The sequence below is a fragment of the Phocoena sinus genome, chromosome 1 (genome assembly GCF_008692025.1).
Source record: "Phocoena sinus isolate mPhoSin1 chromosome 1, mPhoSin1.pri, whole genome shotgun sequence".
Taxonomy (NCBI): Eukaryota; Metazoa; Chordata; class Mammalia; order Artiodactyla; family Phocoenidae; genus Phocoena; species Phocoena sinus.
Window position 1 is genome coordinate 25731447 of NC_045763.1, and position 25419 is coordinate 25756865.

Below are 25419 nucleotides of genomic sequence, written 5' to 3' on the forward strand. Positions count from 1 at the left end.
TGATGGCTAATCTCAGCCTCTTTGTTCTTCCCCTGTTTTTTTTTTTGTTATTTTGGGGGTTTTTTTGGTCACACCACGTGGCATGCAGAACTTCCCCCACCAGGGACTGAACCTGTGCCTGTTGCCGTGGAAGCGTGGAGTCTTGACCACTGGACCACCAGGGAAGTCCGGTTCTTCCTCTTTTTTATTTTTTTACTTTATTTTTTATTTATTAAAAAATTGTTTTTCTTCCCCTTTTTTAAAAAAAACCCAACATTCAAAGACCGAGTTGGAGTGGAGCTGAGGCTTGGCTTTTATTCCCCTGCTTGGCTCCCTGCAATAAACCCTTACTTTGCTGCAAACACCCTGTCAGAGCTTGGCTTTTTGCGCTGCAGGCACATGAGCGAGCCCTATGCTTGGTTACATTACCCTTAGGAGAGTTGTGATAGGCCAGGAGCACAAAAGAGGCTTCCTGGATGATAGTAATACTCCTTTGCTTGATCTAGGTACCACTTACATAAGTGTGTTCAGTTTGGGAGAATTCAGCAAGCTATGTATTTATGACATGTAAATTTTTCTGTGTGTGTTATATTTCAATACAAAGTTTTAAAAAGGGAACCGTTCTGGTTGAAGCCCTGGGAGGGGCAGGGAGAGGAAGGTCTAGGAGCCCATCCACAGCTGTGCCCTTACCCTGCACACAGTCCTTGAGGGATTTCCAAGGGAACCAAAAGTTCCTTAGAATATAGCTTGAAATCATTGATCTGTCCCAACAGAGAGTCAGTGACTTGTCCAAGGTCCCACAGATCTAGCACCAGAACCCAGTTCTCCTGACTCCTGAGCCAGGGATCTGGACCCTATTCCTTTGCTGAAGGGCCAGTGTCATAAGTGAGGACAGGGGGCAGCTTGTCAGCCTCCTATCCCTCCCCAATCCCTTAACTTGGGTCTCAGGAAGAGGGCCAAGGCTCTGGTGTGGATGATGCTTTTCTTATCCTGGAGCAACTTCCTTTCTGGGAACTGGGTGTCTCCTTCTGGGCAAAGACAATAAATTTTATCCAAGGGGTCAGAGGAGCAGGGCTTCTCCTGCCCCCGCCCGGACAGGCATCACGTGGCTCCCGGGTTAGCAGTGTAGGAAAATCCCAGCCCTTGCACACTCAGCCTCCCACACCCATCTACCTACCCACCCCGACACACTCAAGCCTCCCTGACCCACCTTGAACATTCACCAGCGCACACTCCCTGCACATTTCTTTCACCCTCAGCTTCTGCCATCTCTTCCTGGGTAATATTGCCAGCCTTTCCTTAATCCCAGAGCTGCAGACTTGCCCTGTCCCTCATCCCCAACCATGTCCATGGAGCCACTGAAATTCCAGGCAGTGGGTGAAGAAGATGAGGAGGATGAAGAAGAAGAGAGCCTGGACTCTGTAAAGGCGCTGACGGCCAAGCTGCAGCTGCAGACACGGCGGCCCTCATATCTGGAGTGGACGGCCCAGGTCCAGAGCCAGGCCTGGCGCAGGGCCCAAGCCAGACCCGAGCCCGGGGGACCTGGGACCATTTGCGGCTTCGACTCAATGGACTCTGCCCTTGAGTGGCTCCGACGGGAGCTGGTGAGTCTGGTGGGGAGGGCAGCCTTGCAGAGGGCCTTGAGGGCAGTCCTTAGGGCACAAGACACTGGGTATGGGGAGGGGATGAGAATGACCCTGCCTCTAGCAAATGCCCACTCTTGTGGCTTTGTCACAGGGCTGAGGAGCCAGGCATGGACTTGTCCAGTGTTTTATTCAGGGAGCCTTGCTGAAGAAGGAGTCCATCCAATCTACTGACCTTGTGGTCCTGTGGCTCAGGGGACAGAGTCTGCCCTTGTGGGACAACCAGTTATAGCTGGGGAAGGCATGGCCTCCCATACTCTGGGAATTGCTATACCCCAAAGATACAAAGGAGGTACTGACCACGCTGTACAAGAGGCCAGTGTTGAATAGGTGGTTCAATCCAGTATGTGCAAATATAAAAATGTCCAGCCTCCAAATTGGAGATTCCATTTAGTTGATTTAGGATTGGGCCCCAGGTACCTGTATTTGTTTATCTTGGTTTTAGAGCAAGATCTATGAGATGGGATGGATAGAGCTGGGGTGTGAGGGTGTGGGGAGGACATAGCCGGTGCAGAGACCCAGGGTGTTGACCAGGAGGGGAAAATGGGAGGTTCAGCAGGCTCACGCCCCCTCTCGGCCGCAGCGGGAGATGCAGGCACAGGATCGGCAGCTGGCACGGCAGCTGCTTCGGCTGCGGGCCCAGCTGCACCGGCTGAAGGTGGACCAAGTCTGTCACCTGCACCAAGAGCTGCTGAACGAGGCCGAGATGGAGCTGGAGCTGGAGCCGGGAGCCGGCCTGGCCCTGGCCCCGCCACTGCGGCACCTGGGCCTCACGCGCATGAACATCAGCGCCCGGCGCTTCACCCTCTGCTGAGGGGCACCCGCGTGCCTGCCTCGCCACCCGCTTCCCCAGCCCACCTGGGAAGAAGGAAAGGAGGGGTGCCCCAGAGGAGCCAGCACCTGGAAACCGGTTGGGGGAGAGTCCGGGAGATGCTCAGAGCTCTGGGAGCTTAAAGCCCCTGCATCCTGTTGCCCCTGCTGCCCCAGATAGGGGAGGGGGGACGGTGTGGAGGAAGGGGAGGAGTTCACAGACTCCCAGGCTTCTCAATAAACCTCTGCTTCCCATCAAGGTCTCTGCAGTCATTTATTCAGGCCCAAGGTGGCTGTATGTCACTTGTTGCTGGGACCAGGGATTCTACTGCCTGAGAGAAGGCTGACCTTGGGGGTGGAGATGGACAGATGGATCCCCATCTTCCCCACAGCTCCACTTCTGTTGCTCTATCTTATCAAGATCAGAACTGGAAAAGAACTTAAAATTCTAAATCACCCCCACGGAAGGTGACTTAGGTCAATGGGCAGCTGAAGAACGCAGGATCTGGTAGACCTGGGTTCAGTGGCAGCTCCACCGCTGATTTCTATTGATATGAGACTCTGAGGAGGTCCCTTAACCCCTGCATCTGTTTCTTTGTCTTTAAAATGGAAATGCTAATTCTCACTCCACAAGTAGTTGAATACCTCTGAAGTGAGATAATGCCCTGTAAGCCCTCAATAAATGTGCATTATTATGTATTATTACCAGCCCCAGTGGTGTTCTTGCTGTTGCTCTGAGGCCCAGAGATGGACTGTGACGTGCTCAGGTTCACAGCAAGGGGAGCTGGGGCCCGCAGCTGAGACTCTGGGCCCTGTGTCATTCGGTAGGTTTTTGGTTTTTTGTTTTTTTGTATTTCTCGGCTTTTGTTTCTGTGTTACCCTCTTTGTCTGACTTTCCAGCTCAGGCTTCCTCTTCCCCCCACCCATTTCCTGTCTCCCCCTTCCCTCTGCAGCTGAGGTGCACACAGCCTCGCAAACCCCAACAATGCTCTGTGGGCTCCCCTCCCCCAGCCCGCTCCCCCAGGGCAGGCTTAGGCGGTGGCAACATATTTATGCTTTCCGCCGGGTGGGATCAAGGCCCAGCTCTTGGGCCTGAGAGGGGCCACCTAGAGTTCCTCATAATGCTGGTGACCTGGCCCTCAGCCTCTGACGGGTGTCACCCTCAGCCTGGCTCCTGAAGAAAGGGAGATTGTTGACCTGTTTGCTGCTGTGACAAGGTCCCCGCCTCCTGCCTATAACAGAAGGCGCGGCCAGTCTGCTGCCTGCACCTGGGTGCCTGGGCAGGAGTGTCTGTTCTGTCTCCCACCTGTTGCAGGAGGTGGTGTCAGGCCCTGTGCCTCTGACAGGAGCTGTGGTCTTGCCTCTACCTGGTTAGAAGGGTTGCCCTACTCTCCAACTATAATTAGGGGGGGTTGTCCTGCCCTCTGCCCACGACAGAGGCTGTTTCTCTGCCCCCTTTAAAGACAAGAGGTTGTTCTGCCCGCTTTCTTAAACAGCCTGTTGTCCAGTGTTCTGTCCGTAAGAGGGGTGTTAGCCTACCCTCTGCATATAATAAACTATTGTCCTGTGCCCTGAGATGGCATGGCTGTGTCTAGCAGCTGTGTGAGCCTGGTATCTATCTGACTGGAACACGGGTGTCTGCTCTCCAGTGATGTTACAGGGATGCTGTCCTCTCCTCTGACTCTGAAGTGATGTTAATTTTGCCCTCCGACTATAATGAAAGGGTCACCCAGCTCTCAGACTGTGACAGCAGTGCTACTTGCCCTTCACTGCAAGCTGAGTGGGTGTCTGTTTGCCTCCTGCTCAGTGGGGTTTCAAGGCTGCCCTTGAATCTCTTGTCCAGGTGCACCCTGGGAGGGCGGGGGGAAGTTCTATCAAATATCCTCCCTCACCTCCAAGTGCCACCCTCAGGGTGAGTAGGACCTGGACTGGAGACGTATAGGACCCCTGAGGGCTGAGAGGCGGGGGGCTATGGCAGCAGGAAGCTTGGGGTGCTGGAGGCCTGTGGTTGGGCTGCTGGGGCCCTCAGGAGGTGGCAGGAAGTCAGGGTGGGACGTGGGCGCGGGGAGACACGCAGTGGCTACGACGGAGAGGGGAGCCGAAGCTGTGTCTGGGCAGCCAGGCTAGGCCAGGAAGACCATGTGAATGGGGCCAGAGGGCTCCTGGGCTGGGCAGGTAAGGAGTACTGGGAACAGGGGTCTAGGGGCTGCGGTGGGGACCTGATAGCAGAGGGCTGCAGCTGGACCTGGGGCCAGGCTCCCCAGGTATGCAGCAGCCCTTCAGGCTGGGGGACAGAAAAACCTGGCTGGAGGTCAGGTGGAAGACAGGCAGAACAGCCGGATGACCTCTTTCCTGCGTAGCTGTTACCTCCTGCCTCTGTCACACTGCCGGCCATCAGGCCCCACCTCACTGGGAGCATTTTCCTTGGGGATATGGCACATGGACCGTCAGGTACTACAAAGGCCTTCAGAAATCCCTAAATCCAGTCCCTCATCCCATGATGGATGAGCCCTCCTGAGGCCCAGACTGGGGCAAAGCACTCCCTCCCTGCAGTCCGTCAGCAAGGCAGAGGCAGGGAGGGTGATGGCCCTGAGAGAGGGTGATATGGCCTAGGGTGTGACACACACCCCCTATGGAGCAAGGTGATGGGCAGGCTTGAGTCAGGGGTCCCAAGAATACTTCCGGTTGCTGGGGCTGACCCCAATGACAAGACTGTCCTGAGAGAGAGAGAGAGGAGTCACCCAGAGCATCCAGATGGACACGTGAGAAGTGATTTTAGCCTCAGTGACCAACAGTTTTTGAGAGAAGGAGGAGTCTTCCTTTGGGAATGGATGGGCATGAGAAGGGATATTTATCATCTGGCATGGGGCCTCCCGGGTGGAAGTACCTGACCGGACTCTGGGAAGTTGGGGGGTGAGAGAATGATGGGAGACGGGAAGAGGAAGGGCTATTTTTATCCCGGACAGGGGTGCAGTTGGCCCCGGGCAAGGACCACGTGGACTTCCATCTGGAAAGTTGCCATTGTGTCCACAGGAAGTCCTCCCCTCTTCCCTTTGCTCCCTCCCGCTCTAGCCCCCCTCCCACTGCTGCTGTCTGTGTAGGGCCAGTGGGTCCTGCTGATTCCTGCTTCAAACCCCAGGAAGGTGGTGGCAGCCCAGGGAAGCAGAGTCAGCTCCCTGCCCACCCCCTCACTTTCTACCTCTCAGCCTGCTGTTTATGGGGCAAATCCCCACCTGAGCCACACTTTGCTGGTTTCCCCTGCCTCCCTCTCTGCCTTTGGAGTTTTTCTTGAAACACAGTTTCCACCGAGTCAGCATGTCCCAGCCTTTCTTTTGTCCCCAGCTCCAAGGCCTGCAGCCTCTTGTGGGGCCTGAAAAACATGCTGGGTCTCCCTACCCTCATCCAGACTCTGGACCAGCATAAGCCATCCCCTCTCCCACCCAGCCTGTGCTGATAGATGACTCAGGGTCCCTCACCCTCGGGGCTCAGGGACAGAGATTCTTCTCTAAGGGAAAAAAGGCCAAGTGATGGAGCAAGAGAATAGGCGGAGGGTTCAGAGGACGGGAGAAGGCTTCCCTTAGGTGATCCGGGAGGCTTCCTGGAAGAGTCAAGGCAGTTCTGAGAAGGATAAAGGCCCATTCTGCAGAGTACCTAGGACATGAAGCCAAGGTCACTGTCCCTGGGTTGTTTCTTGGGTCCCAGGAGGGCAGAGGCCTCAGGGCAAGACCAAACACAAGAGAGCCAGCGGGTTTGGTGTAGCGTGAGGGACATGCATTTCAGAGCCAGGTGGACCCAGGCACAGTTCCAGTTCTGCCATTTCCTTGAACAAATGGCTTCATTTCTCCGAACTCCAGTTTACTTATTGGTAAAGAGGCAATAATAAATCCCTCCTTACAGAGTGCCTGTGGGGAATCAAAGAGAAAATAATGGCTGTGATGTGCCCTGGGTGGTTCCTGGCATGCAGTAGGTGCTTAACAGAGGTTAGGCACCCCCTTCTCCTGCAAATTGTGCGCCAAAGGGTGGGGGGGATGTCTGCACCAGAATTACTCCTACTCAGCACCTTGGGCAGGCCAGTGAGCCACCCATTCCCTCACACTTGTGGTGTGGCTTTGCAAACGAGCTTGTTTCCTGTGTGTACTAGTGGGTGTGAGAACTCTAGACTGGGCCACAGGGTCTGTTTTAGAGGAGGGTCCCACACACAACTTCACACAGACACACACATGAACCCTCCCTCCCTAGCCAAAACACCATTCGTATCATCATTGGAAAATGTATGTGTGCACGTGTGTTCAGAGGCAGAGGCAGGGACCGCAGATCCATCATACACTGGGTCTTACAAATCCATCCACACACCCACAAGCTGATGGCTTGAAGGCCAAGCTCAACCTAGTGAAAGCGATGCTGAGGGGAGCTGAGTATGTGGGTGGGATGGGGGCAGGTGGGACAAAGATACCATCCAGGTGTTGGTTTGAAAGCACCTGGAGCTGCATTTCCAATGCTTGTTCTAAAGAACGCTAGTCCCATGAGGCACCTGGGAAGAAAACGGTCTGGGGCCAAATCGACATGGTCTAAGCTACAAAATGTCCTGCATTAACTTCACCATCAGCATTAGCTTGTTGAAGCTCTGAAAGTCTCCCCAGAGAAGGTGGCTCTTTGATTTTGTCTAACCCAGTGTTTTTCAGACTTCTGTGGTCGCAGAACCTTTTTTCCTGTATCCCCTATTCCATGCCTACACCTCTTGAGACAAGGAGAAGAGTGGAAGGGCAAGTGTACAGTTGATTCTCCTCAAATGCTTGTGTCTCTTAGCAGAGTTTTTGTGTTCGTGGGAGCTTTGTTGTTTTTTGTTTTTCAACTACAAAATTAGCACATGGCAGTTTTTAAAAATTTAAACAGTACAGAGACATACAAAGACATATAAGAAATACAGCTCCCTCCAATCTCACTCCTGGGCTATGCTCATTGTGGGCAATTTGGTGCACGTCCTTCCAGATTTTCCTATGTGTGGCCGCTGGAAAGCATACTGGTTAAGAGCCTAATCTCTGGAGGCAGGTAGACCGAGGTTCAGCTCGCCTCTCTACCACTTATTTGTTTGTTATGAGGCCTCAGACAAATACCTTTACCCCACTTGGGCCTCAATTTTTGCATCTGTAAAATGGGGGTAATAATAGCACTTACTTCATAGGATTATTATGAGAATTACATGAAGTCATGCAAATGAAGGCTTAGCACAGAGCCTGGCTTAAAAGAATCCCCTATACTCCATATTTAAATGCAAACAGACTTAAACTCTACATTCTGTTCTGTAACTTGCTTGCCGTGTTGTACCTGGGATGTCTTTCCATGTCAACACATGGAGATCTACCTCATCTTTTCAGCGGTTTTAGCTAAATGTCGTTAACTTGGTTAATGGGTAAGGGTGGTAATTTTGAGATGCTACTTCCTGGCAAATACTGCTGTTTTGTGTTGTCAGTTTGTCAGGGTCACAGACGTTACCGATCAGTGAGCTGAAGACAGGCCTTACTGCCTCCTGTGAAAATGGAGTGACCCGCCAGAGGGGCACCCACCTCTAACACAGCAGGCAGGGCCGAGTGGATGGGAGCCTCTCTGACTGCTCACCTCTGTGTCCCCAGCTCTAGATCAGAGCCTGGCACATAAGACATACCCATTAAATTTTTGTCGATAGGCTGGCCAAGTAGGAAGAAAATTATGTCTCCTCTAACTTACCAACAGAGGCCTAAGTCCAGAGTTCTGTCTCACAGTGTGGCATTTCCCCAGATATGGCCTGTGCATCACTGATGCAGGTGAGTGATTTTAGGGGGGTAAGGAATGAATATTTACAAATGTGAATTTAGGTATTAAAGTATGTGTTTATTTTAATATATACAGATTTCTATTTATGGCTGGTGATACTGGTTTTCCATTGTTTTTTTTTTTTTAATTGAAGTATAGTTGATTTACAATGTTGTGTTCTGGTTTTCCATTTATGGTAGTGAAGTTTCCATTTGAGGTAAATATATTAAAGGTGAAAAAGTGGCTCGTGGAAGTGCCAAAAATCAGAAAGGAAAATGAATGTATTTAAGGCTGGGGTAATGAAATACCCACGCAGGCCTCAAATAACTATTTTCATTTACTTAGTCCTTACTATGTACCAAGTACCATGTTAAGTACTTTATTATATGAGATCATCTACATATCACATATTACGTTCACAACGGCCCTAGACGCAGGTTCCTTTTTTATTCCCATTTTGAAGATAAAGGAACTGAGGGAGGTTCAGAGAGGTGTAGTAACCTGCCCGAAGGCCCTCTGTCAGTGAGTGACTGGGAGGCCTTGGGAATGAACTTGGTTCACTATGATATGGATATGATGAGCTGAGCCTCCCTGACCTGCAGAATTCCAGAAACTTTAATAAAGTGGTGTGGATCGCCAAACTGTAAGTAAGGCTTCATCCTGATAAAACCCCCATGATGCAAGATACAGACAAAGGTAAATGAGGAAGGGGGCTCAATAAAAGAAATTACTAGGTACATATAAGTTACTAGTTGGAGGGTCTCTATCAAAAATACCAGCTTTAGAATAATTGCTCTATAGCCCTTGTTTATGGCAATAACTAACCAGCAGAATCAGTTCTATGTTTAAACCACTCCCAGTTTATGAGAATAAATCCATCTTGTTTGCATAAGAGAAGGCTTATCTTTTTGTTCTCTTTTTTGTGAACTCTGTGAATTCACAGAGTTTATTCCAAAGTAGTATTGTATCAAAGAGGAACACACAAAAAAGGAGGGAATTCAGGAGACATCCTTGTTTTACCCACTAGAAATTATTTACCATGGCTGTCAACCCTGACTCTCGAGTACCATGGTGAGGGTTCTGCGCAGGTATCCACAGCTAAGGCTATTCATTGAACATATGCAACTTTGCCAATAACCAAATCTTGGCCAAAGAAAAAGGGCAAGAAAATGTTTTAAATTATTCCTGACAGATTTTGCCACAGGGTGGCCCAGAATGCAACAGTGGTCTGCAGTTGAAGAGCCTGCCTGCCCTTGACATAAAGCGTTAGCGCAAGAAACCCAGGCAAGAAGCTGGCACACATTTTGGACAGAATGTTCAATAAATGAATCGGTTTACGGTTTAGGGGAGGAAAAGTGTTAACATTTTTTTTTAAGGGGACAAAACACATTCTAGGCCCAGCCAGGCGAGACAATGTCTATGGAGTTGATAAAAGTGAACAAGTTGGCAAGAATCAGAGCTCATTGTGATATGATTCCTAAACAACCCTGGGATCAGAAACTCTAGTCCAGGAGCTTCACGCAGCCTGGGATTTTTGATCAATTCTATACAGAGTAAGAAGGGCCACTCTGTGTGTTGGGCTCTGTGCAAAGAGACAAGAGGGATGGTACCTGAAATCTAGCCCTCACTCCACTCTCCAAGTTTGAAACCCCAGGGAGGGGTGGCCCTTTATAACTGGCACAAGGTGCTCTGTGAACCATGGACAGATCTTGAGTTTGACCGAGAACATTTCAGACGCTAGTCAGATGAGGTCTAGAGTCTACAAAATTCCTCCTATTGACCTTGAATTCCTGAGTTGGGAGAAGAGAATGTCCTGTTTCATTCACCACAGAATCTGCCTTTGTTACTGGTTCTGAGGGTCCTGGGGATTCTCTGGATTTGTTTCCTTTTTCTTTCTTCCTTCCTTCCTTCCCTCCCACATTTCTTTCTTTCTTTCTTTCTCTTTCTTTCTTTCTTCCTTCCTTCCTTCCCTCCCACCTTTCTTTCTTTCTTTCCTTCTTTCTTTCCTTCTTTCTTTCTTTCTTTCTTTCTTTCCCTCTCTCTCTTTCTTCCTTCCTTCCTTCCTTCCTTCCTTCCTTCCTTCCCTCCCACCTTTCTTTCTTTCTTTCCTTCTTTCTTCCTTCCTTCCCTCCCACCTTTCTTTCTTTCTTTCCTTCTTTCTTTCTTTCCTTCTTTCCTTCCTTCCTTCTTTCTTTCTCTTTCTTTCTTTCTTTCTTTCTCTCTTTCTTTCTTCCTTCCTTCCTTCCTTCCTTCCCTCCCACCTTTCTTTCTTTCTTTCCTTCTTTCTTCCTTCCTTCCCTCCCACCTTTCTTTCTTTCTTTCCTTCTTTCTTTCTTTCCTTCTTTCTTTCTTTCCTTCTTTCTTTCTTTCCTTCTTTCTTTCTTTCTTTCTCTCTCTCTTTCTTTCTTCCTTCCTTCCTTTCTTTCTATGAGAAATTTATATTAAGCTTTAATGTTTAAAAATTTATTTATTTTCTTTATCTTTTTGGCTGCGTTGGGTCTTAGTTGCAGCATGTGGGATCTTCTGTTGCGGCGCGCGGGCTTCTCCAGTTGTGGTGCGTGAGCTTCTCTCTAGTTGTGGTGTGCGGGTTTTCTCTCTCCAGTTGTGGCACGGAGGCTCCAGGGCGCGTGGGCTGTGTAGTCTGCAGCATGCAGGCTCTCTAGTTGAGGTGCACGAACATAGTAGTTGTGCCCACGGGCTCAGTTGCCCTGCGGAACGTGGGATCTTAGTTCCCAGACCAGGGATCCAACCCGCATCCCCTGCATTGGAAGGCGGATTCTTTACCACTGGACCACTGGGGAAGCCCATAAGCTTTAATTTTCTTTTTGCCGACCTCATTTATTAACCTGGTTGAATCAGACTAGGATGGGACCCACATTTTGTACAAATAAATACATGCATATATGACCTCACAATTACATAGGGACACCCACACACTATACATGCCCCCATTTTGTTGCACATCCATCTGCACACAGGGGCTCCTACATACCCACGGGTATGTACATAAGCATGATGCTCAATGCTTCACATGCCTCATTGTGTGCTGACTTGCATTCACCAGGCCGGTAAATGTACACTCAGAAACATGCATTCCCAACAGAGGGAGAACTGCCTTAGAGAAAAAGGCTTTTGTTAACAGCACAGTGATCACATCTTGATGGAGAGTGGACCCTACTCTCTCAGACCTCCCTCCCTGCTCCATTGTCTGCATGACCTCTCAGGATTCCCTGCCCCCTTTAGTCTCCAGGGAGGGAAGAATAGAGCAGAGTACCTTGAAAAAGGAGGTGGGGCCTGATTGGAGTCCCGCCTCTGCCAAGAGCCCTCTCGTGCTATTGGGAAAACCACTTACCTTCTCTGATCCGCCACCTTCTCCATCTTTAAAATGAGATGGTGACTTACATGAGTGCTTCTCAGCTCTTCCCTGCAAGGACTCCTTTGCCCTTCCCCTGTTGTACTTTTCCCCTCTTCCCCCGTGGATCTCATGATTTTGAGGGTTTTGCTGACTGAATGACCTCATTTAGGTACTAATTTTCTTGTTTTCTAGTTCAAATTTTCATCAGAGACTTAAGTATGCATTGAAGAAACGATAATGCAATTTGTCATACTGAGAAACAAATCATAGTACCATTTCCCTTCAGATTTTTGAAATATTGAAATAACCTTCAACATTATCCTCGGGCTTCATAGGAGCATGTAGCTCCCAGTGGCTGAGAGCCACTCACCAAAATAACCTCTGGCATTGCCAGGTCTTGGGGTCTTCTGATTGCTGCCAGGCCCTATACTCCAAAACTCACGCTTTTGTATACGGCAGGGCCTGTTACCTGCAGCTGGAGGGCTCCAGGTGCACTAAATAAGCCACAGAGGAAACACGGGGGGTCAGATACCCAGCAGAGTTACTGAGTACCTTTTGGCTTAATTTAACACAGCTTAACTTTTTCTCGCTCCTGGCCCCAGTCCTTTTATTTATTTATTTATTTATTTATTTAATTGACGTAGAGTTGATTTACAATATTTTGTCAGCTTCAGGTGTATAGCAAAGTGACTCAGTTATGCATATATACATTTTTTTTTCTGATTCTTTTCCATTATAGGTTATTATAAGATACTGAACATAGTTCCCTGTGCTATACAGTAAATCCTTGTTTCTGTGCTATACAGTAAATCCTTATTGTTTATCTATTTTATATATAGTGGTGTGTATCTGTTAATCCCATACTCTTAATTTATGCCCCACCCCCTTCCCCTTGGGTAGCCATAAGTTTGTTTCCTATGTCTGTGAGTCTGTTTCTGTTTTGTAAGTAAGTTCATCTGTATTATTTTTTAGATTCCACATATAAGTGATATCATACAATATTTGTCCTTCTGTGTCTGGCTTACTTCACTCAGTATGATAATCTTAGGTCCATCCATGTTGCTGCAAATGGCAATATTTCATTCTTTTATATCTGGCCCCAGTCCTTTATGGCAGGCTGAGATTTATCCAGGGTATAGGTCCTGCCTGCATGCTCTTCTGGATGCTGGCCCAAGGCCTTGTGGCTCCTTTTCCCTCCCCACGTGACCCCAGCCTGAACAGGTACAGTTTCCATTCTTACGAGCTTCAGCCTTCAGAAGGTTCCTTCTGCCCCGTCTACCAGCCTCCCCTCACTGCTGCACCCCAGTTCATCCCATTTTCTCAACCCCAAACTTTTCTCATCTTTCTCTTACCCTTTTTCAAAGCCTCTGAGAATGTCAAGCCTGGAAGGGACCTTACTGATCTAAGTTGACACCTCATCTGACGTTGGTGTTCTCTGTGTAATATAACCAACCTGTGGTTTTCCAAGGCCTATTTGAATATCACAATGGGTTGCTCAGGACCTTACTAGACAGCTCGGCTCATCTTAGGCTGGTTCCAGGTTGTTATCAGTACTTTTCTGGAGGCTTTTGCTGCTGATCAGTTCTTAGCCATAATAAAATTAGCAATCAAAAAAATTAAAAAGCCATTTGCAGCCACAGAGCCGAGCAAGATTTCTCAAATGTCTCCCCAGGACTCCTAAAGTAGCGGGAGGAGTATATGCGTGTACATCTTTCCTTGAAAGTCTCTTGATTTGGCTTAAAATTCCATGTACATTTTGTATTTTCCTCTATTTGTAATAGATCTATGTCTGTTTAACTACGTGAACAAGGTTTAACTATGTGTTTGACACTCATGCTTTGGGAGGTACACACCTGTGACTTCCGGTACGCATGAAAGGTTATAAGTATCTCAGTTTAAAAAACATAAGCTTATCAACTATACTCCAATATAAAATAAAAATTAAATTAAAAAAAAAAATAGGGCTTCCCCGGTGGCGCAGTGGTTGAGAGTCCACCTGCCGATGCAGGGGACACAGGTTCGTGCCCTGGTCTGGGAAGATCCCACATGCCGCGGAGCGGCTGGGCCCATGAGCCATGGCTGCTGAGCCTGCGCGTCTGGAGCCTGTGCTCCGCAACGGGAGAGGCCACAACAGTGAGAGGCCCGTGTACCGCAAAAAAAAAAAAAAAAAAAAGAAACATGAGCTTAAAGCCAAGAGGATTATTTACCAGTCCCATTCTCCCACCCTCCAAAGCAGGGGTTGGTAGGGCAGAATGTGCACTGGTATAAGTCTTTCTCAGCTCTAAATCAAGCCAAAATTCATCTAAGCTTATGAGAAAGGGATGACAATCCCCAGTTGACAGAAAAGGCAACGTGAGGCTGGGGAAGAATGATTTCAGCAAAGAGACACAGTAAGTTATCAGAACCAGAATTTGAACATAACTCCGGGACCTATCCTTGAATCTTTTTTTTCTTTCTTTAATTAAGATATAATTAACATAGGTCCTTATGTCTTTTTTTTTTTAATTAATTAATTTATTTTTGGCTGCGTTGGGTCCTCGTTGCTGCGTGCGGGCTTTCTTCAGTTTTGGCGAGCAGGGGCTACTCTTCGTTGTGGTGCGCAGGCTTCTCATGGCGGTGGCTTCTCTTGTTGCAGAGCACAGGCTCTAGGCACGCGGGCTTCAGTAGTTGTGGCTCACGGGCTCTAAAGCACAGGCTCAGTAGTTGTGGCACACGGGGCTTAGTTGCTCCACGGCATGTGGGATCTTCACGGAAAAAAGTTTCCACTGCTAAAGCAGGGTTCAAACTCTTGTCCCCTGCATTGGCAGGTGGATTCTTAACCACTGAGCAACCAGGGAAGCCCCAGATCTTAAGTCTTGCTAACCAAAAAACCACCACTGGTCCCCATTTCTACTTGGTCCCAGCATGTATTAGCAACGCTAGCTTTATTCTGCCCCAAACAATTGTGTGAGTTTAAGCAGGCCTTTCTGGTCCTCTGTTTGCTCATCTAAAATCAGAGGTTAGACCTGGTGGTTTCTAAGACCTCTGTAGATGGGAGAATCTGTGCATCAACCCTCCACATACCAGTCAACATTTATTAACAAGAATAGTTCCGGGTGCTGGGACATTCAGGCAAATAAAATACAGCTTCTGCTCTTGATGAATCCCCCATCTCATCAAGGGGGTAGGAGAGGCAGGGGGACTGACACATAAATTAGCGTAATCATGGCACTCAGTGCCTAAGTTGATGATTGTGGTCTAAGTGGAATGCTGTAGGAGCAAAGAGCTTTGGGCATTGGGAAGGCTTCACAGAGAAGGTGATATCTGAGTTGAGGCTTGAAGGTTGAGTTAGAGTTCAACAGATGGGCAAAAGCATTCCAAGGCAGGTGAACCACATAAACAAAGGCACGTTGTAAGAAAAGAGCGAGAACTTTTTGGGAAGACAAGCTCAGAGCACAGGCTGTGTGAGTGTGTGTGTGTGTGTGTGTGTGTGTGTCTAGCAGAATAGACTGAGGAGGTGGACTTGATTCTGATATTAAAGGTTCTTGAATGCACAGTAAATTCAATTAAACTTTACCTGAGCAGTCCTGAGGAGCAGCCCTAAGGGAGGAGGTGCTGCAGGGATTCCCAGGAGCTTCAGAGTGAGGTCCCGCCGCATTCTGCTTCAGGCAAAACAGCTCCACTTTTACCTGCTTGAGCTATGAGGTTCGGCTTGATTTCATCTGACAAAAAGTTTCCATTGCTAAAGCAAGCAAACGAGTAAAAGGTATGGCCAAGAGGGCCGCTGGAGTGTTTTCTGCTGGGGAGAAGCAGAAAGAAGCCTCTGAAGGAGACTTCGTGTGTGGGGGCGTTTGGGGGAGCAGAAGCCTGATGGCTGACATTCGGGAGAAAGGGTCTCATATTCAGCTTCCTCGTCTGGAAAGGGGAATTGTAATTAGGAGGCGGGGCGCACACACCCCTCTGGTAGGGGAGGATCAAAACTTAGGTCTTCCCTAGGGCTTGGGGAAGTGTATGTGATCTCTAGTAGGTAGTCCCCCAACTTGGGGGATGGGCAGAGAGAGCGGGAGTGGGGAGAGGCAGGAAGTGGGCAACTAGACTAACAAAGGTGCCTGTGGCGGTTTGCCCAGCCCAGGTGGGAGGGTGGGGCCTAGGCCTCAGAAGGAGGGCATGTGTGACTTTACTGGGAGCTAGGACCCCATTTCAGCTTTTCTGTGGCTTATGAATGGGGGCTCTGGGGCTGCCAATCTCGGGTCCTTCTGGAAGTTCCCAGGGCTAGGCCTTAGCATGTCTGATGTTGCAGGGGTAGATCTTGGGGGAGCCCTTTCAGCCCCCTCTCCATTCCCCCAGGGACCATGGGCTGTAGCTGCAGCTCAAACCCTGAAGATGACTGGATGGAAAACATCGATGTGTGTGAGAACTGCCATTACCCCATAGTTCCACTGGAGGGCAAGGCCATGGTAAGAGGCAAGACAGGGGGCTTGGTGTGGGAGTCGGGTGGGTGTACGACCCGGAGAAGAGAAACGGGCCACCACTATAGATCCTTGAGATAACAGCGAGCCCTCTCCCCTGCAGCAGAAAGGAAAAGAACCCCGGAGAATGAAAGGGGTTCTCATAAGGTCACACAGCAAGTGGTTGGCAAATTCAGTGATAAGACCCAGCCAAGCTGAAGTGAAGGAGAGCAGGGCAGTGGGGAGGCAAGCCAGGGTCTGACCCAGCCCCCAGCTTTCTGACTCCACTTATACCCCACCCCACAGCTGTCCACCTGGAATGGCTCTGAAGTGCGGGATCCACTGGTCACCTACGAGGGCTCCAACCCCCCAGCTTCTCCACTGCAAGGTGACTTCAACCAGCAGGGCCTGGAAGAGAAGTCCTGTGGATCCTTGGCTGTCAGCCTCCATCTCCTCACCTACTCACCACCTGTCCTTCCTCCTTCCCCCTCAGTGTTGTCAGCTACCATGTAACTCCTGAAGTCGCTGTCCCAGCCTATTCCAGACAGGTTCTCCCTGACTCCCCCTGTCTTTACAGACAACCTGGTTATCGCCCTGCACAGCTATGAGCCTTCCCACGATGGAGATCTGGGCTTCGAGAAGGGTGAACAGCTACGTATCCTGGAGCAGTGAGTGTCCCCTTCACCCCATCCATCCTTGCCCTGCGGTAGAGTGTGAGGGAGTGGGGATCTCCGGTACTGCAGCCCCCCTGCGGTCCCTGATCTGGCTTGCAGTGGGTGCCCTTAAGACAAAATGGGAGGCTTCGGAGTGTTGAGCTGAAGGGTGGGGTGGCATGGCCTAACTGGGGGCTCCGAGGGGGGGTTCCAGCCAAGTCCAAGGCTGAGCAGAGCGTGCTAACCGCCGCTGTCGCGCAGGAACGGCGAGTGGTGGAAGGCGCAGTCCGTGACCACGGGCCAGGAAGGTTACATCCCCTTCAACTTTGTGGCCAGAGCGAACAGCCTGGAGCCCGAACCGTGAGTGGGGACTCATCGTGCGGGATGGCTGGGCGTAGATCCAGGGACCTCGGAGCAAAGGAGAGATGCTAGGGGTGGTGTGAATGCTGGAGGGTGATGGAGGAAGAACGGACCAACAGACGAAAGAAGCCCTCGCTTCTGCCTTGCTCAGCTGGTTCTTCAAGACCCTGACCCGCAAGGACGCGGAGAGGCAGCTCCTGGCGCCCGGGAACACGCACGGCTCCTTCCTGATCCGAGAGAGTGAAAGCACCACGGGTGAGCGGCTGGGCTGGCCGGGGGGCGGGGGGCGGGGCCGCGGGCTGGGGCAGCGAGCAGAGGTCCTGGCGCGAGGAGCCCGCGGGGTTGGTGTGGGATGGGTGTGTGTGTGTGTGTGTGGCGCGTCGGCGGAGGTGCGATTCGCTGGAGGCCACCGCCCCCCTCTTTTGCGCTCCTTCACCCTTTCTTTTTTTCAGGATCGTTTTCACTGTCCGTCCGGGACTTCGACCAGACCCAGGGAGAAGTGGTGAAACATTACAAGATCCGTAACCTGGACAAAGGCGGCTTCTACATCTCCCCCCGCATCACTTTTCCTGGCTTGCATGAGCTGGTCCGCCATTACATGAGTGAGCACGGCAGGGTTAGGGTTAGCACCTGTGCCCTGTCAGCCTGCCTCCCCCAGTGCCTCTCGGAGTACCCTCCAACCATCTCTCAGTATGCTCCTTCATTCCCCCCGCGGTGGGTGAGGTGCGGTACCTTGGAGCCCCAGGGATCAGGTGACAGCTCCACACACCTCCCCTGCCAGTCCATTTCCCCAGGTGGGGACTGGGTGGGCCCCAACCCCCAGTCCCGCCTTATTCACAGCCTTACCCTCCTCCCTTGTCCTCACAGACTCTTCGGACGGGCTGTGCACGAGGTTGAGCCGCCCCTGCCAGACCCAGAAGCCCCAGAAGCCCTGGTGGGAGGATGAGTGGGAGGTTCCCAGGGAGACGCTGAAGCTGGTGGAGCGGCTGGGGGCTGGCCAGTTCGGAGAGGTGTGGATGGGTGAGTGAGGCCCTCCAGGACTGCGGGGAGGGGAGGCATCTAAGGTCGTGAGAGTCCCACGACAGTGCCCTGTTTCGGGGCAGCTGCCTGGCTCTGGGGGAATGGGCTCCGAGTGATTCCCCCAACCCCTCCCTGCCCCAGGGTACTACAACGGGCACACGAAGGTGGCAGTGAAGAGCCTGAAGCAGGGCAGCATGTCTCCCGATGCCTTCCTGGCCGAGGCCAACCTCATGAAGCAGCTGCAACACCAGCGGCTGGTCCGGCTCTACGCGGTGGTCACCCAGGAGCCCATCTACATCATCACGGAATACATGGAGAATGGTGAGCGCCGCCTCCGTGCGCGGCCGCTGGGGGGCACTGCCGTCTCCTCTGCCCCTGCTGGAGGGCGGAGGAGATAGGCCTGGCTCAGCGCTGAGGTTTTTTAGAGGAATTTTCCTGAGCCCCCAAAGACTCACTTCCAAGAGCGACTATAGGGCGTGTGGAGAAGAGGGTGTGTTGTTCGAGCCCCGTCTGGGAGCCCAGCTTGAGGTGGCAGGCTCTGGAAGAGCATTCACCCCCACCCCCCACCCCCCTTCTTCTCTGACCTGCAGTCAGTCCTGTTTGCCTTCTTCAAACCCCACCTTGATCTAAGGATGCTTGATCTCAGGAGATGAGTAGGTCCCTAGCCCCATCTCTCTCCCTTCTGCCCCTGAGCCTTGGGAGTGCTCCAAAGCCCTCTTTTTCAGTTCTGGGTGAGCCCCTCCCCCTCCCTCAGTCCACTGTCGGACAGATTGAGAGCTCCAGGAAGGTAAATAGGAATTTCTAGGCCCAGCTTTGGGCCAAGTCCCTGTGCCACCTCTGATGCTCAGTCCCTCCAAGAATAACAGCAGAAATCTAAACAGGCTTATCCAGAAATAAGAGTAGTCATTAAGGGCTCTAGAGTCTGACTGCCTGGGTTAGAATCCTGGCTTCAGGACTGTGTGGCCTTGGGCTTGGTCACTTCACTTCCCTCTGCCATGGTTTCCTCATCTGTAAAATGGTGATAATAATGCAATAGCAACTTTCTTACAGGGCCTTTTTTTTTTTAATTTATTTTTGGCTGTGTTGGGTCGTTGTTGCTGCTCGCAGGCTTTCGCTAGTTGAGGCGAGCGGGGGCTACTCTTCATTGTGGCGCGTGGGCTTCTCATTGCGGTGGCTTCTCTTGTGGCGGAGCATGGGCTCTAGGCGCGCGGGCTTCAGTAGCTGTGGCACACGGGCTTAGTTGCTTCGCGGCATGTGGGATCTTCCCAGACCAGGGCTCGAATCCGTGTCCCCTGCATTGGCAGGCGGATTCTTAACCACAGGGAAGTCCCCTTATAGGGTTTTTGTGAGGATGAAAGTTAATGCATATAGAGCAGTTAAAACAGGGCCTACCATATAGTAACAGCTTAGTAAGTTTGTTGTTATCTGGCTCTGATTCTTTGGGAGTATAAGATCTGTCCCTCTTTCAGGAAGGGAAAAAAGCTGTTAATTGGCTAATGGATTCTGGAAATGGCAAATAGCGGACCACCTTCAATTGGTAGTTGCTTGGAGTTCTGTGTTGAGAAGGATTCTGAGGTTCATTGGAAGTGAGTACTGGGAATGATTAGCAAGATCTGCCATGGATACAATGAAGGAATGGCAGTTTATGTCCACATATTTGCTGCCTCTGGGTGAGGTCTTTGCCTTCAGTGACTAATTCGGCACTCATAGTGGAGACACTCAAGTTGTTGTCATCTTCACATAGGGTTTTAGTCTCTTGAGAAGGACCAGCGGTCACTAGCTCTGTTCCAGCCACTCCCATCCCTGGTCTTCTCCGAGTTACCCTCTGCTACCCTCTGAGGTCTCTCAGTCCTCCAGGATACCTCTTTCCAGATTCCATTTACTACATTCAGCATACATCTATTGCTGCTTACTGTGGGCTGGGAACATTGATTGATTGCTGCTATGAGTTACGCACACTAGGAAAACCAGAGTTTGTGCCATAGGAAAGTTCCAGTATACCATGGAGAAGGAAGATGATCATGTAATTTATTATACTTGGTAGATCTAGAGAGTCTTTCTAGAGGAATAGTCTAGCTGGGCCATGAACAAAAAGAATTTTTAGCATGAGACATGGGACAAAGAGACTTTGGGGTGAGAACCCAGGGGTCTATGTGGAAAATCTCACAATTGTCTAGGGTGGGTGGAGTAAAAGAGGCAGGAGTGGAAGGAAGAGAAGAAACTACAGATGTGGACCATGCAGGGCTTTGGATGACTCGCTGAAGAGTTTGGGCTCCACCCCATTGGTGACAAGAAGCTTGCAGACCCCTCCAAGTAGCCCCCTAGTCCCCGGGAAAAGGGCATCACTCATCCCGGGCATCCTCACTCTGAACACACACTCCTCCTTTTTCAGCTTTTACTCTTCCTTTCCACACATCAGACACTGCTTCTAGACTCCCAGTTAGGGGAGAAGGGTCTGAGGGCTTTCCCCTGGGGCAACTTGGGTCAGCAACTCTTGCTTCTGCCCACAGGGAGCCTGGTGGATTTTCTCAAGACCTCCACAGGCATCAAGCTGACCATCAACAAACTCTTGGACATGGCAGCCCAAGTAAGGAGACTGGGGAGGGGATGGGCATGGGCACAGGGCAGTGGGATAAGGATGTCGGGTCCAGGGCTGCTGACCTGTACCTGGCCTGCAGATTGCAGAGGGCATGGCATTCATTGAAGAGCGGAATTATATCCACCGTGACTTGAGGGCCGCCAACATCCTGGTGTCTGATACCCTGAGCTGCAAGATCGCAGACTTTGGCCTAGCACGCCTCATTGAGGACAATGAGTACACAGCCAGGGAGGGTAGGTACGGGACATGAGGGAAGTCTGCGGCCTGCAGGGTCTGGCCAAGCAGACCCAGGTGACCGCACTTCCTCCCTCCAGGGGCCAAGTTTCCCATTAAGTGGACAGCACCAGAAGCCATTAACTATGGGACATTCACCATCAAGTCAGACGTGTGGTCTTTCGGGATCCTGCTGACGGAGATTGTCACTCATGGCCGCATCCCTTACCCAGGTCAGGGTCAAGGGCAGGAGCTGAAAGGGTGATGGGGAAGGGCAGCAAATTCATGTCTTTCCACTTACTTCTTCCCAGGCTAAGAATCTGAAACTCTCTAGCTGCTTCTCCTCCATCATCTCAGGGGTGGCACTCCTACATCCCCGATTAGGTGCACATCTCCCAGGCCTGGCTTCCATCTCTGTCTCTGGATGTCTCTTCCCTCAACAATCCCAGCTCTTTTCTTTAGTTCTAACACTGGCAGCCTAATATGTAGAAGAGGATCTGGCCTGCGAGGTAAGAGGCCTGCTTCTTATTACCAGGTCTGCCACTTATGCTTTCTGTTTGGCTTTGATCAGATCATTCCTTTTTTCTCCAGTTGTAAAACGTGAGGTTAGAACAGTACCTGACCCATACGAAGCACTCAGGAGTGTTAGGTTTTATTATTAATCACTATGGGCAAGTGACTTGGGCAGGTGACTTTACCTCTCTGAGCCTCAGTTTCATGATATGAGAAACAAGATTATTTGTGAAAGAGCTTGACTCATAGTAGGTGTTCACTAAACACTGACTTCCCGTCCCTCTGAAGCCTTCCATGTAGAGTGAGAGAGACGTGTAAACAGCTAATTCCCACCCTCTCCCATTCCTCCTTCTATCTCCTGGACAGTCCTTTACCCCTGAATTCAGCCAAGACAGGAATGAAATTTTTTTTGGAAGGAACTTGCTAGGAAACTCTGGGGAAAGGAAATAGGATACAAAGACAGGGTAAGGAGGTCATGGAGCACAGTGGCCAGACTTGCAGAAGCTTCCTACATCCCCATCAGTGTGCACAGTACTTTGCTCCTGGGAAGGTAAAGACACCTTAGAATCAGGTTAGGGTATGCAGGCCTTCCCTGCCCTGGACTTGCCCCATCACAGAGTCCAGTGGCAGCGCCGGGGCTAGAAACACACTCGTTGTCCTGCCAAGAGTTCACAGTGCTCCCTTAGAGAATTTTTCTATTAGAAGAATAAAGGCAGTGAAAGCATGATGATAAATGGCAACTGACACATGGCTTCAGGGTCAGGGAAACTATGGGGAGTAATGGGGACCTGGGTGAACTTAAATCTTCTCTAGCAGATGGCTCCTATTAAGACATGGGGGCCCAAAAAACAGATCTTTGTTTTTTCAAGAGAAGCCAAAACTTGGAGTTTTAGGAAAATGTTCCCATTTCCAAATATTGGTGATGATTCACATTGTTTAAAAATGCCAAAAGGGGAGACATCCCCGGTGGTCCAGCAGTTAAGATTCCATGCTCCCAATGCAGGGGGCACGGGTTCGATCCCTGGTTGGGGAACTAAGATCCCGCATGCCAAAAAAAGAAAAAAATATATATATACACACACACAATAACAAAAAAAAAAAACACTATAAGGGACCAAGCCAAAGTAGGGCTGTGGGCTGTATTTAGGCTGGGTGTAGCCAATAGGTTTGTACCCTTGTTCCCTGGCCTATGTCCTTCAGTGTCCTGATTTTGAAATCTGAGTGACACATAGCTAGAGGTCCCCCAGGGGAAAGGCCTGGGGAAGAGAGGTCTCTATTGACTAGGGTCCAGTCTGAAGCTTTGTAGGAGTAAAACTTCTGTTTTGCTAGGACCCTCTAGGGGTTAGGCTCTGGGGACTGCCTGTCACAGTCTCTTCTCAGGAGAATGAAGGAGAAACCAGAGGCCATACAGGTAATTTAGAAACAGGGAGCTATATTTCTGCTGCGACCATGCAGTTCTCCAGAGCAGCTCCTCTTGGGGGTCTACATGCAAAGAGCCTACTATGGGGGCCAGGATCAGCACCAAGGGAAGGAAGTGGCCCAAAAATGATTTCATCTGGATCATGGAGGGGCCTAGTGAATCTTCTCTGCCCCATGCAGGGTCTGCCTTGCTGGGGTCCAGGGTCCATCTGGATTCCTGATGCAGCATCTCATGTGCCTGTTCGAAAAGCTGGAGAAGCCTCCCCATTGGCCTGGCTGTGGTCCCCCATCCTGCCCTGGGCCCTGACCACTCCATCCTTCCCTACCAAATAATCATCACTACAGGTACTCTTTATGCTGCATCTCCTCTTCCAGGCAGCATTCTCAATGCTATATATACACTTTCTCTTTCAATCCTGATAACACCTCTATGAGGTAGGAGCTACTGTTATCCCATTTTCCAGATGAGGAAACTGAGGCTTAGAGAGGTGCCGTGGCTCACCCAAAGTCTCACAGCCACATGTGTGCATTATTGAGTGTTTAAGCCACAGCAGACACTACAAGTGGCACGACTGACATTTAGCAATTACCGCGAGTATAGCTTTACCACTGATGAAGACCAAGATCCCTTTGGATTGGTGCTCATACTATACCAGTTGTCAAATATCTTGACCATCACCCCTGCCTGTGGGCTTCCAAAGCCTGGAGCCTTGATGTCAGTTCTCCCATCAACCTCTAGGGATGACCAATCCTGAGGTGATTCAGAACCTGGAGCAAGGCTACCGCATGGTACGACCTGACAACTGTCCAGATGAGTTGTACCAACTTATGATGCTGTGCTGGAAGGAGCTCCCGGAGGACCGGCCCACCTTTGACTACCTGCGCAGTGTGCTGGAGGACTTCTTCACAGCCACAGAGGGCCAGTACCAGCCGCAGCCCTGAGGAGCCTAGCTGGCTGGGGCTTGGAGCCCTCCCCCTGCCTAGCCAACCCGGCTTGGGGAGATGCAGTTCCTGTGTTACACCCATGTGGCCTATGCACATATGGACTCTGCATGTGAATCCCGCCCACATGCGACACATACACTTCTCGTGTCCTGTACCCGGGTTCTGTAGTTGGGTGGGCTCTGCACATGTGTCTTGTACATGTGTGGCCTGTGCATATATGTCTTGGACACTCATCCAAGTTGTCCCTTTCTGGGCCTGCCCACTTCTGAGACCACCAAAGAAAGGAGAGAGGCCTGTGATTGACACCAGCTTCTCTCCACCCCCTTTTCCTTTCCCCTGGTCATCAAGAAGCTCCTTGAGGGCCGGGACCTTATCTAATACCTCTGTGCGCTCCTCTTTGGTGCCTGGCACCCATAAGGAGCTCAATAAATGTCTCTTGGTGAAGATTGCACATCTTTCTGCTTCCCACTCCAATCTCCTTTTCCTTGGGAGTGGGGAGTGAGCGTTCAGAAGATGGAAACTGGGGCACCCTGAATTGGGGTGAAAGACGGGGTGAAGGGATGTCTGAACTTTTTCCAGCCCTGCTGATGTTGGGGGCCAAGAAGAGGTCCCTATACTTTGCTGTATGGGTTCTTTGAACCCCTTCAAACCCCCACCCCAAAAGGATTATGGGCAACCCCTACCCAGAACCTCCTAGAGAGTAGCTGTGTCCCAAGACACTCCCCCCTCCCATTATATAAATGCAACAGCATTTTTGAGAGCTACTGATTCAAGGACTATATTTGACCTTAGATATGTTCTGATTCACCTTCAAGGTGTTTTTAAACGTGAGTTTATTCACTCACCTAACAAATATTTATTGAACATCTACCGTGTGCTAGGCATGATTCTGGGCTCATAGGATATGCAGTAGATAAAATCTCTGGAGCTTACTCTGTGTAAAGGAAGATAGACAATAAGCATCACAAAGAAGTAAATGGTATGGTATGCTACAAGGTGATAGTGCTAAGGGGAAAAAAACAAGGTAAGGGGAATTAGGAATGTCATGTTTGAGGGAGGTTTGTAGTTTTAAAGAGGGTGGTCTGGGAAGGTCTCATTGAGAAGGTGAATTTTTTTTTTTTTTGCGGGTACGCAGGCCTCTCACTGTTGTGGCCTCTCCCGTTGCGGAGCACAGGCTCCGGACGCGCAGGCTCAGCGGCCATGGCTCACCGGCCCGGCCGCTCTAGAGCATGTGGGATTTTCCCGGACCGGGTCACGAACCCGCGTCCCCTGTATTGACAGGCAGACTCTCAACCACTGCGCCACCAGGGAAGCCTGAGAAGGTGAATTTTGAGCAAAGATTTGAAGGTCAGGGAATGAGCCACGTTGTATGTAGGATGAGCAGTCAGGCAGAGGGAACAGCCTGAGGCAGAAGCTTGCCTGGCAAGATCTGAGAGGTAAAGGTAGCCTGAGGGAGGGGGATAGATCCTATGGGGCCCGGGGCCTTGTGGCCTTTGCAGGAGCCATTTTGAGGAGCCTTTGCAGGGTGCAGACCCATGACTTGAGCTGACTTACATTTTAAAAGGATGGCTCTTACTGCTGTCTTGAAAGTAGACTGAGTTAGCAGTCAGTTTATAAAACTGAGGTAGTTTTGCATAAAACTCCAGATTTCTGCCTCCTCTTGAAAAAAATAGGAAGATTTGGCTCTTTTGGG

At 50.4% G+C, this 25419-nt stretch overlaps 2 protein-coding genes across 2 annotated transcripts; both read left to right on the top strand.

The window, feature by feature from the left end:
* Nucleotides 1-1101: 1101 nt before the first annotated feature.
* On the top strand, nucleotides 1102-2687 carry FAM167B (family with sequence similarity 167 member B). The gene is made up of 2 exons (XM_032643323.1): nucleotides 1102-1583; nucleotides 2206-2687. Exons 1-2 carry the CDS (start codon nucleotides 1323-1325, stop codon nucleotides 2434-2436), a joined length of 492 nt encoding a protein of 163 aa, XP_032499214.1. The 5' UTR covers nucleotides 1102-1322; the 3' UTR covers nucleotides 2437-2687.
* A 1776-nt stretch (nucleotides 2688-4463) lies between these two features.
* LCK (LCK proto-oncogene, Src family tyrosine kinase) lies at nucleotides 4464-24177 on the top strand. Its single transcript, XM_032643237.1, has 13 exons — nucleotides 4464-4607; nucleotides 15904-16013; nucleotides 16311-16392; nucleotides 16582-16672; nucleotides 16919-17017; nucleotides 17169-17272; nucleotides 17470-17619; nucleotides 17885-18037; nucleotides 18179-18358; nucleotides 20548-20624; nucleotides 20716-20869; nucleotides 20951-21082; nucleotides 23521-24177. Exons 2-13 carry the CDS (start codon nucleotides 15909-15911, stop codon nucleotides 23721-23723), a joined length of 1530 nt encoding a protein of 509 aa, XP_032499128.1. The 5' UTR covers nucleotides 4464-4607; nucleotides 15904-15908; the 3' UTR covers nucleotides 23724-24177.
* Nucleotides 24178-25419: the final 1242 nt, after the last annotated feature.